Source organism: Mesocricetus auratus, unplaced genomic scaffold (assembly GCF_017639785.1).
Source record: "Mesocricetus auratus isolate SY011 unplaced genomic scaffold, BCM_Maur_2.0 Super-Scaffold_100009, whole genome shotgun sequence".
NCBI classification, from domain to species: Eukaryota; Metazoa; Chordata; class Mammalia; order Rodentia; family Cricetidae; genus Mesocricetus; species Mesocricetus auratus.
Window position 1 is genome coordinate 13,498,835 of NW_024429193.1, and position 16,689 is coordinate 13,515,523.

Here is a 16,689-nt window from a genome sequence, read left to right on the forward strand (position 1 = left end):
CTGGCTCTCTTCCTTCAGGGAAACAGGGCTTATGATTTAGTAGGTCCCTTTAAATCTAGCTATCTCCCCTTTCATGAAAGAGAAAAAAGTGTGGAACATAATGGAATGAATTTGTAGTAAACAAATTCCATGGAAATTTTACCCAAGAACAGCCCCGGACATCCTGTCAAGCGAGGGTTTGTGTGGAACACCTCTGAAAACACTTCCAGTTCCTTCACAGCCTTCTCTGTCTCCATTATAAATGTTTCCATATTTCTTGCAAGCTAATAACATTTGACAATATTTTAAAGGCCAGTTGCCAGGTTGACTTAGGATATTACAGGGTAAAACTTTGGTTTGCTCTTCCCTTCAAATTTCACTAAATATTAACTCAGACCTTCCTAGCCATTAACTCCCAAGGGCATACGTCAAGGTCCCACTTAGAGATGGGACAGATTGGTCATTACTGTATGAAAAGAACCCGGGAGCTGGAGGCTGAAAGCTTGGGTCCTGACCTTCCCAACCACAGCTTACAGGAGATACGATCTGGATACATTTCAAGGCAACAGGAAAACTTCGGACCTTAAGACTAGAAAAAACCAGACTTTTGTTTTCTGTTTCTCCCTCAGTTTTTGCCCCCTTCTTGGGTTTGAATGAACTGCTTAAAAACCGTCCGGGCATCACCCCTCAAGGCATCTGTGATTCTGAAGACTTTGCAGTCAGAGGTGGAATACTTGTCTTTTCACCAGCCACTCCCCATTTAGCAGGGGAGACAGCACAGGGTAGCTAAGGCTGACAAGAACTCTCCCTGCATTGGTAAGTTAAGAAATGTGTGAAGTCGAATTCAAGAAGCTGAGCTACATTTTAAGACACAAATCAGGGTGAGCAGACTGTCAGATGATCATGAGTTTTATTAAGTGGGAAGAAATGTGATAACTGAAAATTAATGCAACCAAGGACACTTTATGGAAACTATTCCCACAGTCTTGTATTTAAGGTAATAGATCACTGATTCTAGGGGGTCACTGGTGGTGTTTTTCCAAAGGTATCTGTTCTAAAAGCACAACGGTAAAATGAATTCCATAGTTATTTTTCTACTCACAGCAACGGCCATTGAAGTCGTTGCCCCTAAGCGCTCAGTGGTTAAAAGCACTTGCTGCTGGTACAGAGGACCCAGGTTTGGTTCCCAACACCCGTGTTAGGTAGCTAGCTCATAACCATGTGCAACTTCTGCTTCAAGGGATCTGACACTTTCTTCTGGCCTCTGCTAAAATTTGCATTCCTGTGCAAATACTCCCACACAGAAACACACATACACGCAACTACGGACATCAGTAGACTGTCCCTGGTTCTGCTTGGCCAGCTTCGGAAGGATGCGCTGACACTGGAAGAGGAAAAGGCCGCCAAGTCGGCAGAGTCCAGGAAAAGCGGGGCTATTAAACTTCTTAGAACAGAGTCGCCGATTCCTAGAACTGGAATTTTTCTTTGACAGCACGTATCCCAGAATGTTCCTGACAAATAACAAATAGTTTTTTAAAACCAGTTGTATGTTGAGGACCAACTACACGCCTCCCCTGTTTTGTCTCCCCTGGTTATTCCTGTCAGTACTGTTCAACCGAGTGCCTTTTGTTCTTTAAGGGAGAATTTAGCTACTTAAGCGACAAGATGTGAATAATTTCAAAATGTCGTAATTTTGAAAACTCTGAGAATCCTTAGGGATAACGAGGTCCTGTCCTTGAGGCTCAGACAGTGACAGGCCAGGAGTCTGAGGACACTAAAACCCTGATGCGTCAGTTGTACACTCTTGAGGGACATACTCAGGTTTTGAGAAGAGAAAACAGAAATCAAGTTTGCTTTATTTTTTTTAAATGAAAACGATAAAGGAAATTGGAGCCTTTGGGGCCACATTTATAGGAACCAATTTTTGACTACAGGGGATGACTGTAGATGAGTATGGACATAGATAGGTAGCACTGCTCTGCTCCATAGACTCAACAAGAAATTCGGTTCCAATTAGTACGGATAGAGAAAGAAAAGGTCACTCAGTTAAGGAAATTAATCTAAGCACTGCAGTATGCTGGTGTATTTCAAATATGTTTGTAATTTGAAATATTACTGTATATTCTGTATCTTTCAAGAAAAGTTGTTCTTTTGGCAACAAACTTTTAGACTAGAAGTATATTCGTAGGACTTGGAACTTAAGAGGATAAAATAAAATCTGGGAAATACAGAAATTCCAAAATATTCTTTAGGTAAATTAGATTTCTGATTAGCTCAATAGAGGAAGTAATGTTCTGCAGAAGAAAGTCCTTCATCTCACATCCTCAATGAGAAAAAATAACAGAATTGGGAAGGTACTTTAGTTTGGTAACTTATCAAGTACTTGAAGGGTCTTTACACCATCAAGGCCAAATTGTTGTTCAATTAATAATGAAGCATATTAAAGATAATATTAAACTTATCTGATGCTCACAGTGTCTTTGCAAGATCCAGGTCAAATGTTTTTTCAGCTAAAGTTAAAAATGTGAGCATGGCATGAGGTGGATGGAGGTTTGGGTCTTGAACTTGGGAATCTGTGTTTGAAACAAGGTTTAATTATACAATCCCAAACCAGTCATTTCCTATTTTCTGTTTTCCTCACTGTAAAATCTGGGGGTTTGGGAAACTCTGAGAATTAGATGAAATATCACAGCATTGACTGATGCCTGAAGCATATCAAATGATCAATAAATGTGATTAAAAAATTCAGTTATAGAGGTCTAGCATCATGGCAATCCACGCCCACTTTGGACAGCATTGGAAACCATTGGTTCTTATACTGTACCTACTATATGGAAGTAACCCAGAGTGATTAAGTAAATAATTAACAGTAGGAAATTTAACATGTGAAATGTGAAAAGACATAATTTATTAGCATTTTAACTTTGGATCCCGATTGGTATGTGAATGTGTGTGTGTGTGTGTTTGTCACACACTCTCACACACACGTCTGTCTGTATGTCTCTCTCTCTCTCTCTCTCTCTCTCTCTCTCTCTCACACACACACACACACACACACACTTCCTAAGCAAGTTGACACTCAAATGCCATAATTTAATTCTTGACTAACAAGAGAAACAAAAAAGCTTCAATAATATTAGACATTTTGTATAAACTGATCTAAGTACTGAAAAGTCTTTTCTTGGCAAAACACATATAAGGAACTTAACTTCTAATGACTGAGGATTTCCTGGAAGTAGCAATGATTCCTTGTGACTTAACTTCCCCATCTACTTTTACTGGTGGTAATGGTAAAACTAAGACTAGTAGAGTATTTTTTCTTATTAGAACACCTGGATTAGCAACAATAAACAAGTTAAGCTTACAAAATGATTTTGGAGAAAAATCTACTTCTTTTAAAGTCTTAAGATAGACTAATGGGGAATGTTCTCACTGAGACAAGCTATTTCACTCACTTGCTTTGTGACAATTAACCTTGAATACTGTAAATATTTTCATCCTTGTCACCTCATTCCTTCATTAAGTAGGTTCATTTGTTAAAAATTTTCTTTTTATCTATCTGTGTGTATGCAGTGTGTGTGTGTGTGTGTGTGTGTGTGTGTGTGGCGTGTACATGCTCATGTGTATATGTGTGCTGTATGTGGGTGGAGGCCAGAGGTTGACATTATGCTCCCTCTTCTACTGTTTGCTCCTCACCTTATTCTGTGAGACAGATTCTCTTCCTGACTGTGCATTCACTGTCCCAGCTAGACTGACTGGCCAGCAAGCCCCCAGGATCTGCTTTTTAACCCCTAGTACTGAGACTGCAGGTAGGGATCCAAACTCGGGTCCCTATGTTTGTACAGAAAGCACTTACTGACTGAGACATCTCCCCAACCTCATGGAAGTGGCTTTCAATGGTCTTCCTCGTTGTTGAAATAGACGCAAATTAAAATGATCTTAATAGACACACTATAAGTGTTATGTGCAAGGCGTAAGAGGTGGCTCAGCTATGTATCATACTCTTGCAGAGGACCCAACTTCAGCTCCCAGAATCCTTGCCCTTCACAACTACCTGTAAAGCCAGCTCTCTGGCCCTCTACTGGCTGCTGTGGAAAATGCATGCAAAAGCACACAAAAATTTAAAAAATCTGACTCTTAAAAAAATTACATGGTGCTTTCTGCTACAACAGAAACACACCTAAACAAACTTCATTCTGATGAAATAGTTATATACTCTACACATCATGCCTTTGACTGGTTCTTACCCTTCAAATCTTAAGTCAGATCATCAACGCATAGTAGTTTATCATCTAACCAGCTTTTGGTTGTTGTTTATTCTTTGAGACCAGGTTGGTCTTGAATTCAGGAACTGCCTGCTTCATCCTCTAAATGTAGAGTGCTGGCATTACAGGCATTTGTCACCAGACCTTGTTTATGCTAGTTGTTTTTTTAAATGTCAATTTTAAACCGACATCAAAGGAATTGAAATGGAATGCCAAGTACTAAAAAGAAAAAAATGCGTCTGAGATCATAAACATAGTTTATATTCACTGAAAATATTGAATTTTTTTCTTTATATCTCTTTGTATTGTGGTTTTTCATTTGTCAATAGAATCATCATATATGATTCTAAACCTGTTGTGGATAAGTTTTATTTTAATTCTTGCTGACATGATTATAGTTAATAGATCATGGTTAACATAATTCCCAAGAAACACAGATGATGAAGAAATAAAAGGAAAAGTATAAAGTAAGCTTACTGTTTCACCAATTTTCCCAATATCTCCTTGGTCTCCTACTTCTCCCTGTTGAACAGGAATATAAAATTGCAAAATGACAATTTTTCAATAGCAATAATCATCACAGATCATTTGTTTCCATTTTACATAACTATCTTGTAACAAAAAACAAAGATGATTTCAGCTGTTCAAACTTATTTATAGTATTTTTGTAAAATGTGGCCATTTTCCATTTTTATTCAATCAATAATTATCTACATATTGAAGTCACATTCCCCTATTCTTTACTTTAAGTTATTTTAAAGACACATTTAAGGCTGGAGAGATGGCTCAGCAGTTAAGAGTACTGGCTGCTCTTGAACACGACAAGGGTTGGACTCTAGCACCCAAGTGGTTTCTCACAACCACCTGTAAATCCAGTTCCATGGGATCCAATGCCCTCTTCTGTCCTCCTTGGGAACTGCACACGTGTAGGGCACACAGAAGTTCATATAGGCAAACACTTGTACACATTAACATCTTTAAAGGCGCCTACTCAAGAGCCTAAAGACCAAAGACCCTAGCTTAAACCTCAGAGTGGAAGGAAACAACCAAATCCTTAAAGTTGTGCTCCGGCCTTCACCTGTTCATGGTGGCAAGTTTGTACCCACACACATATAGAGATCATAAATGTCAAAATAGTTTACAATAAATAAAAGATACTATGAAATGTGTTAAGATTAGAACTAAAGCCCTTGCCCCAGAAGATGCTGTGTTTCCAACACAGGTAAATCTAGAGGTGCCTTCAGAGGAAGGGTCTGTAAGTTCCAGTCAGCAGAACTGGCCCCTAGAGAAGGGGACATTTGGTTATAACTTCTAAGACACAACCCTGTAGTTCACAAGCTCTGCAAACGCAGAGGTTTCCTTAACTCATTCAGTAATAAACTTGACCTAGACTGAGTTATTGGGCACCAATTTCTAACCTAAGAAAATACTTTTAGAGTTTTTATTTCTCCCAGTTAATTGGAAAACAACTGCATTTTAATGCAAGGGTTTTAGAGTATCTGATTTTGGAGTGTGTTTCCACAGCTGGCTGCAGGCAAGGAGTAGCCCAAGTTACTCTTCCTAAGTCCAAATGATGGATTACGAAACTCACTGGAACTGTTCCTGTAAGCCGAGGGTGTTGAGTAGGAATAAGAAAGGGTCGCTTCTGATGGGGAATGTCCTTCTGTATATATGTTTCTTTTATTGGTTGAACAATAAAACACTGTGGCAAATAGAGGCAGGGAGATAGGCAGGACTGAGAGACTGAGAAGGTAGGATGTGCTGGACCCTTCTCTGGTAAGATAAGACTACGTGAAAATACTTAGATTAATAGAAATGGGTTAATAATTATGACAGAGCTAGCCAATAAGAAGCCCTAGTCATCAGCCAACAGTTTCATAATTAATACAGCGTCTGTGTGTTTATTTGGGGCAAAATGGCTGCTGGAACCTCATGTTACACACTTCAGTGGGGGGATCTTGTGTAAGTGCTAAGGACTGATTAACAGAAAGAAGAAGACTGACTTTGAGATACCGCATACAGTGAATGTGACAGGGATCTGCAGTTCTTTTTATTAAAAATGATAATTTTAAAACTAAAACTAATAGTTAAATTTTAGTGTGGAGTACTAAGATATCAAACAATATGGTAGCCCCTGGTGGCACGTGGCATGGACTGGTATTAACTGACAGATGATTTAAGTGTAAAATACGTATCAGATCTCAAAATCATTATATAAATGGTGGATTACAAAGTATCTCAACAGTGTTTTCAATATTGATTACACATGTAAATAGTGACACTTATGCCCTGTATTAATTATATTATTAAAATTAAGCTTATTTTTTCTCTGTATTCCATACCGTGGCTCATGTTTGTGTTGACTATTACATATCTACAGAGTCTACAGATTTTAAGTGCTGGAACCTAATATTCACTATGAGGAATAGTTTATATAAATTTTCAGTTCAATCAGTATACATTTAGATGAGTGGCAACAGTGAAACATTGTAGGATGTAGTACCTACTTATTGATAAAAAACTCATTTGATGTTTTCATAGAACATTGATAGCAGAATAATCATTGACTAATTAATTTTCTTTAGGTAAATATTATCTCAAAATTTCTGTAATAAAAAACAAAATATTAATAAACAATTAATCTTCTAATCTGCCTCTTTCCTCTCCCCAAAATTGCCTTTTCCTACTACCAAAGGAGATGCCCTCTTGTTGCTTACAGGAAGTTTGATTGACGGCAAAGAGAGGAAGTGGCCCCTTCATCTCATTTTAACATTCAGAGAGTCAGAAGGTAAGGTGCCTTGTCCTGGAGAGAAGATAGAAAGGGGGAAGGGGGAAGAAGAGGGAAAAATAAAGGGAAGGAAGGAAGGGACAGATGGGGTGAGAGAAGAGAACAATGGAAGAGATGGGGAGGGGAGAAGGAAGAACCAAAGATAGGTGATGAAGGATGGATACAGAAAAGTCAGGGAAGGAGAGATAGAGGAAAGTAGGGAGAAGGGAGTAAGGGAAAAGGAGAAGAGAGCAAGGGAAGGGAGTCAGAAACAGAGTGATAGAGATAGACAGAGAAACAGAGACAGAAAGACAGACAGACAAACACAGAGACAGAGACTAGAGTTGAGTGGAAGGTGGTGACACTTCACCAACTCCTAAGTATTTTCTTGGAATAGCTATGTGGTACCCAGGTCACAAGAAGCAGTGACAATTAGGAGGGATGGCCACTGAAGGATTTCTTCAGGTTCCTGGGTAACAAGGACTTGACTTCTGGTAAAATTCTAGAGAGGGCAGCCTTTCACCAACGACAGGGTAAGCTGCTAGCCAGTTTGTCTACATTGTGGCTCAACGCTGAATGTCTTAGTGCTATTTGGTGGGATAGAGACTAATCTCAGAAAAGAGAATTGCTTAAGCTTGCTGGTTTTAAATCAGCTTTCTGGAATTTTTGTATATAATTTGAGAAAGCAAGGCACACATTCTCCTAGTATGTTTTAGTTATCTACATGTTGATACATTAAAAATGCTTTAAGTCTTCATCTTTCATGGACTTAATGTCTAGCTTTTACTTACGATTTAATGTAATAAAAGTTATGTGTTTGATATATATGAAACAAGCCTTAACTTGGGAAATTTGATAATAATACTATGTAACACGAAAAATAAAAACCCAAAGAGAGATATTGGAGTTCAATCTTCAAACTGAAGATCAGAAAAGCAAAGCAGCCAAGTTAGGAGACCTTACCTCTACCCAGCTGAAATGGCGATCCTGTCTCCATGAATCCTCAGAGGCAAAAGCTCTGAGTTCCTGTCTCCTCCTCCTCATATTCTTTTCTCCACCCAGCCATATCCTCCTGTCTCCACCTCCCCAGTGCTGGGATTAAAGGTGTGTGATCCCAAGTGCTGGGATCAAAGGCATGAGCTCTGCTATTCATCACTCTTGTGTAGGCCATGGTGACCATGAACTCAGAGAGATCCATTTGCCTGTCTCCTGAGTCCTGGGATTAAAGATGTGCACCACCACTGCCTAGCTCCTATAGCTAATTAGTGTGGATGGCTTTGCTCTCTGATACTTCAGTAAATCTTTATTAAATCATAAATAATATATCACCTCAATACTCTGTTTTTTCTGAGTTTTAAAATTTAAATTTGAAAATTTAATGATCCCTATAAGCTGTAAGCTGATCTCTTCCATGCATTGAATCTCTGTGCTGTTTTGTATATGTGGTTGTAAAGAATTATCTAAAACATGGAGAAACAACAAATGGTGAGCATATCCTTTCAAAGTCACACAGTGACAAAGGCTCCCCAGTGATTGTGTAAGGAACGGACTCAGGTGGACCCTCTGTTAGGTGTTTCTTAAAGAACCTATGTTTAATAAAGGGATAGTAACATATATTTGTATAACCCTATATCTAACCCACAAACATTATTCTAACATTTTTGTTAAGTTACATGAAGTTTATCAGTTTGTATTGTTTTGCATCTCATTTGCAGAAGTTTATAAAATATGTTGTAACATGTCTTTATTACATTGTATTCCTATGCAAATGTGGATGTAGCTACATGGCTTATAAATAGCTCTTTGAACAGTTTTAATATCTTATTGATACCAAGTAAGTTGACATTTGCTCATTTAATTTGTATTGATTGCTTTTAATTTATAAAGTCATAATTTTGTCCTTTTGTAAATTTATATTTTCAAACTGATAAAAACTTGAGGCACTTTACCTTTAATCCTTCTGGCCCTGGTTCCCCCATATACCCTTTTCGACCTGGTTTTCCCTAAAGGAAAAAAGAAAGAACAATACCTATAAAACATATTGAGTACCATCACTTATAAAGGCGTCCTAAGGTCTGAGACAGTGTTTCCCCACTTGTGGTCTATGAACCCTGTGGGTTACATATCAGATATTTATATTATGGTTCATAACAGTAGCAAAATTATAGTTATGAAGTAGTGATGAAAATAATCTTATGGTTGGAAGTCACCACAACATGAGGGACTATATTAAAGTAATAGAAAGATTTAGAATCACTGGTTTAGGAAATGCAGTCTGTTCTATGAAATGGATGACTTCAAAATGTTCGATGCTGTCTTATATTTAGTAACCGTTTAGACTACAAATACTTAAGTGTCTCCAATGTGTCAATTTGAGGATGGAGAGAACACTACACCTTTCCCCTCACAGAACTTATACTTCAGTGAGGATGACAAAAATTTTTAAATGTGCCCCTCATCCCCTCCTTGGAGCTTTCTGGGTCTGCTGGGTGTGTGGTAAACCTGCCCCACCAGGCCGGACCATTTGGAGTCTGCCCACATTGAAGTCTTGGCCCCAGCTACACACTCTGGGCAAGGTGAGTGTGGGTCCCGCTCAGGTCCAATTCTCCCCATCCCCTCCATAGATCTTTCTGGGTCTGCTCAGCATATAGTAAATCCACCCTGTCAGGCCAGACCATCTGGCATTTGCACACATCACAGTCTTAGTCCCCTACACCCTGTGGGTTGGGAGAACACCAGGACAGGCCTGACCACCCAGAGTTGCGGACGGTGAAGTCTTGGCCCACCTACACCCACCAAGAAATGAAAGAAGAGTGAGAGACCCCACCTGCACCCACTGGAAGAAGGGATCAGAAGACTACAGTATAAGAACACATTCAACAACAGAAAGACCAATATAATACCACCAGAATCAGGAACTCTATACCAGAAAGACCTGAACATTCCAGCGCAGATGAAGCAGAAGAAAAGGACCTTAAAAAAACTTTATGAGGATGATAGAGACCCTCAAAGAGGAAATGAGAAAATCCCTTCAAGAAATGGAAGAAACAACAAACAAAAAAATTACGGGAAATGGAGTAAAAGACAAATTAAAAGCTTCAAGAAATAAACAAATCTCTTTAAAAAAGCAAGGAAAGTCAAGAAAAAAAACCAACCAAACAAACAAAGGAAACAATTCAAACAGTTCAAGCCTTGAAAGCTGAAACAGAAACAATAAAGAAAACACAGAATGACGGAATGATGCAATTTGAAAAGCTGGGTAAACGATAAGGAACTATAGATGTAAGAAAAATCAATATAGTACAAGAGATGGAAGAGAGAATCCCAGGTGTTGAAGATAAACTAGAGGAAATAGAGTCATCAGCCAAAGAAAATCTTAAGTCCAACAAATCCTTAACACAAAATACCCAGGAAATATGGGGCACCAAAATGAAAAGACCAAATCTAAGAGTAATTGGTATAGAAAAAGGCAAGGAAATACAGCTCAAAGGTGCAGAAAACATATTCAACAAAATCATAGAAGACAACTTTCCCAGCCTAAAGAAGGTCATGCCTATAAAAGCACAAGAAGCTTACAGAACATCAAATAAACTGGACCACAAAAAGAAGTCCCCTCACCACATAATAATCAAAATACAGACAAAAGAAAAAATATTAAGAACAGCAAAGGATAAAGGCCAAGTAACATATAAAGGAAGAAATAAAAAAGAAATTAAAGACTTCCTAGACCTCAATGAGAATGAGGACACAACATATCCAAACTTATGGGACACTTTGAAAGCAGTGCTGAGAGTGAAGTTCATAGCACTAAGTGCCCACATGAAGAAACTGGAGAATCGTCACGCTAGAGAATTAACAGCACAGCTAAAAGCTCTAGAACAAAAAGAAGCAAACTCACTCTGGAGATGCCAGGAAATAATAAAATTGAGGGCTACAATCAATAAAGTAGAAACAAAGAAAACAATACAAAGAGTCAATAAAACAAAGAGTTGGTTCTTCAAGAAAATCAACAAGATAAACAAACAATGGACACTGGGGAAATCCAGAGAATCATCAGGTCTTATTTTGAAAACCTGTGCTCCACAAAGTTGGAAAATTTAAGGCAAATGGAGGATTTTATAGATAGATATCACCAAAATTAAATCAAGAAGAGATAAGCAATTTAAATAGACCTACAATCCCTGATGAAATAGAAACGGTCATCAAAAGTCTCAAAACCAAAAAAAGCCCAGAGTCAGAAGGCCTCAGTGCAGAATTCTAACAGAAATTCAAAGAAGAGCTAATTCCAATACTCCTTAAAATGTTCCACACAGTAGAAGCAGAAGGGTCTTTTCCAAACTCTTTTTACAAGGATACAATTACCTTGGCACCCAAGCCACCCAAAGACACAACTAAGAAAGAGAACTAAAGCCCAATGTCCCTCATGAACATTGATGCAAAAATAATAAAATACTGGCAAGTTGAATCCAAGAACACATCAGAAAACTCATCCACCATGATCAAGCAGGCTTCATTCCAGGGATGCAGGGATGGTTCAATATATGGAAATCCAATAATGTAATCCACCATATTAGCAAACTGAAAAGGAAAAAAACACATGATAATCTCACTAGACACTGAAAAAGCCTTTGACAAAATCGAACATCCCTTCATAATAAAGGTCTTCGATAGATCAAGGATAACAGGAACATACCTAAACATAGTGAAAGCTATATACAGCAAACCGACAGCCAACATCAAACTAAATGAAGAGAAACTCAACATGATTCCTCTAAAATCAGGAACAAGACAAAGCTTTCCACTCTCTCCATACCTTTTCAATATTGTACTTGAAGTTCTAGCTAGAGCAATAAGACAACAAAAGGTGGTCAAGGGGGATACAAATTGGAAAGGAAGAAGTCAAACTTTCGCCATTTGCAGATGATACGATAGTCTACATAAGTGACCTGAAAAATTCTATCAGGGAAATCCTACAACTGATAAATACCTTCAGCAAAGTGGCAGGATACAAGATTAATTCAAAAAATCAGTAGCCCTACTATATACAGTTGATAAATCGGCTGAGAAAGATATCAGAGAAACATCACACTTTACAACAGCCACAAACAACATAAAATATCTTGAGGTAACACTAAATAAACAAGGGAAAGACCTGTATAACAAGAAATTTGCGTCTTTAAAGAAAGAAATTATAGAAGATACCAGAAAATGGAGAGATCTCCCATGCTCTTAGATAAGTAGGATCAACATAGTAAAAATGACAATCTTGTCAAAAGCAATCTACAGACAGATTCAATGCAATCTCCATCAAAATACCGGCACGATTATTCACAGACCTTGAAAGAACAATACTCAACTTTACACGAAAAAACAAAATATCCAGGATAGCCAAAACAACCCTGTACAATAAAGGAACTTTTGGAGGCATCACTATCCCTGACTTTGATCTCTATTATAGAGCTATAGCCCTGAAAACAGCTTGGTATTGGCATAAAAATGGACAGGTAGACCAATGGAATTGAGTTGAAAATCCAAATATTAACCCACACATATATGAACACCTGATTTTTGACAAAGAAGATAAAATTATACAATGGACAAAAGAAAGCATCTTCAACAAATGGTGCAGGCATAACTGGATGCTAGCATGTAGAAGACTGCAGATAGATCCATGTCTATCGCCATGCACAAAACTTAAGGCCAAATGGATCAAAGACCTCAACATATATCCAGTCACACTGAACCTCTTAGAAGAGAAAGTGGGAGGTACCCTTGAATGAATTGGTAAAGGAGACCACTTCCTGAACATAACTCCAGTAGCACAGACACTGAGATTAACCATTAATAAATGTGATCTCCTGAAACTTAAAAGCTTCTGTAAGGCAAAGGACATAGTGAACAAGACAAAATGACAGCCCACAGAATGGGAAAAGATATTCATCTGACAGAGGGCTGATTTCCAAAATATACAAAGAACTCAAGAAGCTAGTCACCAAAACACCAAATAGTCCAATTAAAAAGTGGGGTACAGAAGTAAATAGAGAATTCTTAATAGAGGAATCTAAAATGAAAGACATTTAAAGTGTTCAACATCCTTGGCTATCGGGGAAATGCAACTCAAAACAACCTGTTAGAATGGCTAAAATCAACAACACCAATGACAGGAGAGGATGTGTAGAAAGAGGAACACTCCTCCATTGCTGGTGGTAGTGCAATCTTGTGTGGCCACTTTGGAAATCAGTATGGTGGTTCCTCAGGAAAATGGGAATCAGTCCACCTCAAGATCCAGCAATTCCACTCTTGGGCATATACCCAAAGGATGCACATTCATACAATAAGGACTTCTGTTCCACTATATTCATAGCAGCATTATTTGTAGTAGTCAGAACTTGGAAGCAAGCTAGGTGCCCCTCAACCAAAGAATGGATGGAGAAAATGTGGTACATTTACACAATGGAGCATTACTCACCAGAAAAAAAAACCACAATGGAATCTTGAAATTCACAAGCAAATGGATGGAACTGGAAGAAACCATCCTGAGTGAGGTAACACAGTCACAGAAAGACAATTATGATATGGACTCACTCATATATGGATATTAGACATAAAACGAAGGACTATCAGCCTACAGTCCACACCACCAGAGAAACTAGGAAACAAGGAGGACCCTAAGAGAGAAATACATGGTCCCCCATAGAAGGGGAAAGGGACAAGATCCCCTGAGAAAATTGGGAGCACAGGGGAAAGATGGGAGGGAGGTTGGAAAAAGAGAAGGTGAGAAAAGGAGGGGGAAAGAGAACAAGTTGGACCAGGAAAACTGAGTCAGGGGAGGAGTAGAGGAGAGCAACAAAAGAGGTATCTTAATAGAGGGAGCCAGTATAGGTTTAAAGAGAAATCTGGCATTAGGGAAATGTTCAGAGACCCACAAAGATTACCCCAACTAAGAGACCACCTTTGATACCCCTCCCCTATAATGAGATTGATGACTACCTTAATTGTTATCCTAGAGCCTTCATCTAGTAACTGATAGAAGCAGAAGCAGACACCCACAATTAAGCACTGAGTCATACTTCTGGAATCCAGCTGTAGAGAGGGAGGAGGGATGAGCAAAGGAGTCAAAGACTGTGCTGGAGAAACCTGCAGAAACAGTTGACCTGATCTAGTGAGAGCACAGGGACCCTAGTCGTAAAGCTGTGGAACCAATATTAAACTGAACTGACCCTCCTGAATCTGAGAAGCTTCTGTAAGGCAAAGGGCACAGTCAACAAGACAAAATGGCAGCCCACAGAATAGGAAAAGATATTCGCCAATCCCTCATCTGACAGAAGTCTGATCTCCAAAATTTACAAAGAACTCAAGAAGCTAGTCACCAAAACACCAAACAGTCCAATTAAAAAGTGGAATACAGAACTGAATAGAGAATCCTCAATAAAGGAAGCTAAAATTACTAAAACAGACTTAAGAAAGGGCTCAACATCTTTAGCCATCAGGGAAATGCAACTCAAAACAACTCTGAGATACCATCTTACACCTGTCAGAATGACTAAAATAAAAAACACCAATAACAGTTTATGTTGGAGGATGTGAATAAAAGTTTGCACTCCTCTACTGCCGGTGGGAGTGCGAACTCATACAGCCACTTTGGAAATCAATATGGTGGTTCCTTAGGAAAATGGGAATCAGTCTACCACAAGATCCAGCAATTCCACTCTTAGGCATATACCCAAAAGATGCACAATCATACAACAAGGACATTTGTTCAAATATGTTCATAGCAGCATTATTTGTAACAGTCATATACCTGGAAGCAACCTATATGCCCCTCAACTGAAGAATGGATAAAGAAAATGTGGTACATTTACACAATGGAGTGCTACTCAGCAGAAAAAGCAATGGAATCTTGAAACCATCCTGAGTGAGGTAACCCAGTCACAAAAAGACAAACATGGTATGTACTCACTCATATATGGATTTTATACAGGGAGCAGGGGAATTCCAGCCTACACTCCACACCACCAGAGAAGCTAGGAAACAAGGACTCTAAGAGAGACATACATGGTCCCCTGGAGAAGGGGAAAGAAACAAGATCTCCTGAACTAATTGGGAACATGGGTAGAGGGGAGAGGGAGTTAGGAGAAAGAGAAGGGAAGAAGAGGAGGAGAGAGGAAGACATGAGGGAGCAGGAAGATTGAGTCAGGGGAAGAATAGAGGAGAACAAGAAAAGAGATACCATAATAGAGGAGCCATTATAGGTTTAAAGAGAAATCTGGCACCAGGGAAATGTCCAAAGATCTACAAGGATGACTCCAACTAACAATCTAAGCAATAGTGGAGAGACTACCTTAAATATCGTTCCCCAATAATGAGGTTGATGACTACCTTATATGCCATCCTAGAGCCTTCATCCAGTAGCTGATGGAAGCAGAAGACACCCACAGCTAAACACTGAACTGAACTCCTGGAATCCAGTTGCAGAGAGGGAGGAGTGATGAGCAATGGGATCAAGACCAGGCTGGTGAAACCCAGAGAAACAACTGACCTGAATAAGGGGGAGCACATGGGCCCCAGTCTGATAGCTGGAAAACCAGCATAGGGCTGACCCAGACCCTCTGATCATGGGTGCCAGTGAGGAGGCCTGGAAAAATCTATGGGGCCTCTGGTAGTGGATCAGTATTTATCCCTAGCATATGAATGAAATTTGGGAGCCCATTCCACCTAGAGGGATACTCCCCCAGCCTAGATATACAGGGGAGGGCCTAGGCCCTGCTCCAAATGATACAACAGATTTTGAAGATCCCCCATGGAAGGCCTCACCCTCCCTGGGGAGCAGAAAGGGGATGGGATCGCGAGTTAGTGGGGGGACGGGAAGAGAGGAGGGAGAAGGAACTGGGATTGACATGCAAAACAAGCTTGTTTCTAATTTAAGTAAAATAATAGATAAAAAGACAATCCCATGCAGAAAATTAGTTCAATTAATTAATTTTTGGGAGCATATATATTATAGTTTTCTTCAGCAAACATGAAATAAAAAGTAGTTTCTCTTCACCCAAAATTATGTAATTTAATTTTATAATTAAAAAATTAATCCTTAAAATATTGAAATAATAATATACTTCCAACATTTCTCCCTTCCTTTTCCTCCTTCCAAACCCTGGCACTGAGACAAGGTATCACTGTGTACCCGAGGTAGCCTGGGACTTGTTATTGAGCCCAGGCAGACTCGTACTCAGGATCTTCTTGCCTCCTCCCTAAGGACTGAAGTTAATAGTGTGCATCACCTCATCAGGCTTCAGGAAATCACTCTTGTGATACTTGCCCTGGGTCCTACTTCTCCAAAGGGTCCAATTGGTCCTTCTTCTCCCTTAAAAATTAATCAGAACAATTCATGACCCAAAATAGTGCTTAAACACAGAAATCTTTATCCTTTGTATTTATCCTGAAATCTGAACCTTGTCAGTGAATGCCAGAAAAATCCTGGTACAACTCTCTTATTTCAGAATCCAATCCTCCCATGTTTTAATATTTTGATTATTAGCACTCTTCAAAAGGGGCATGCACTATTGGGTTACTTCTTAAACTGGTGGGTCATACATTACACACTGGAAATTAGGAGTGGAGAAGGTTAAAGGAAAAGAATCACCGAGATCATTAAAGATAACCTCTAATTTGTCTACACTG

General features: G+C 39.0%; 1 protein-coding gene across 4 annotated transcripts in view; it reads right to left on the minus strand.

Annotated features, from left to right (window-relative positions):
* Col24a1 (collagen type XXIV alpha 1 chain) overlaps nucleotides 1-16,689 on the minus strand; it is a 261,191-nt gene that overhangs the window by 138,174 nt on the left and 106,328 nt on the right. For all 4 annotated transcript variants that reach the window (XM_021233967.2, XM_040751646.1, XM_021233968.2 and 1 more), the window contains 3 exons: nucleotides 16,328-16,372; nucleotides 8,961-9,014; nucleotides 4,722-4,766 (listed from right to left, as the gene is read on the minus strand). In XM_021233967.2, the coding sequence (XP_021089626.2) occupies nucleotides 4,722-4,766; nucleotides 8,961-9,014; nucleotides 16,328-16,372 (144 nt within the window). The remainder of the gene's footprint in view (nucleotides 1-4,721; nucleotides 4,767-8,960; nucleotides 9,015-16,327; nucleotides 16,373-16,689) is intronic.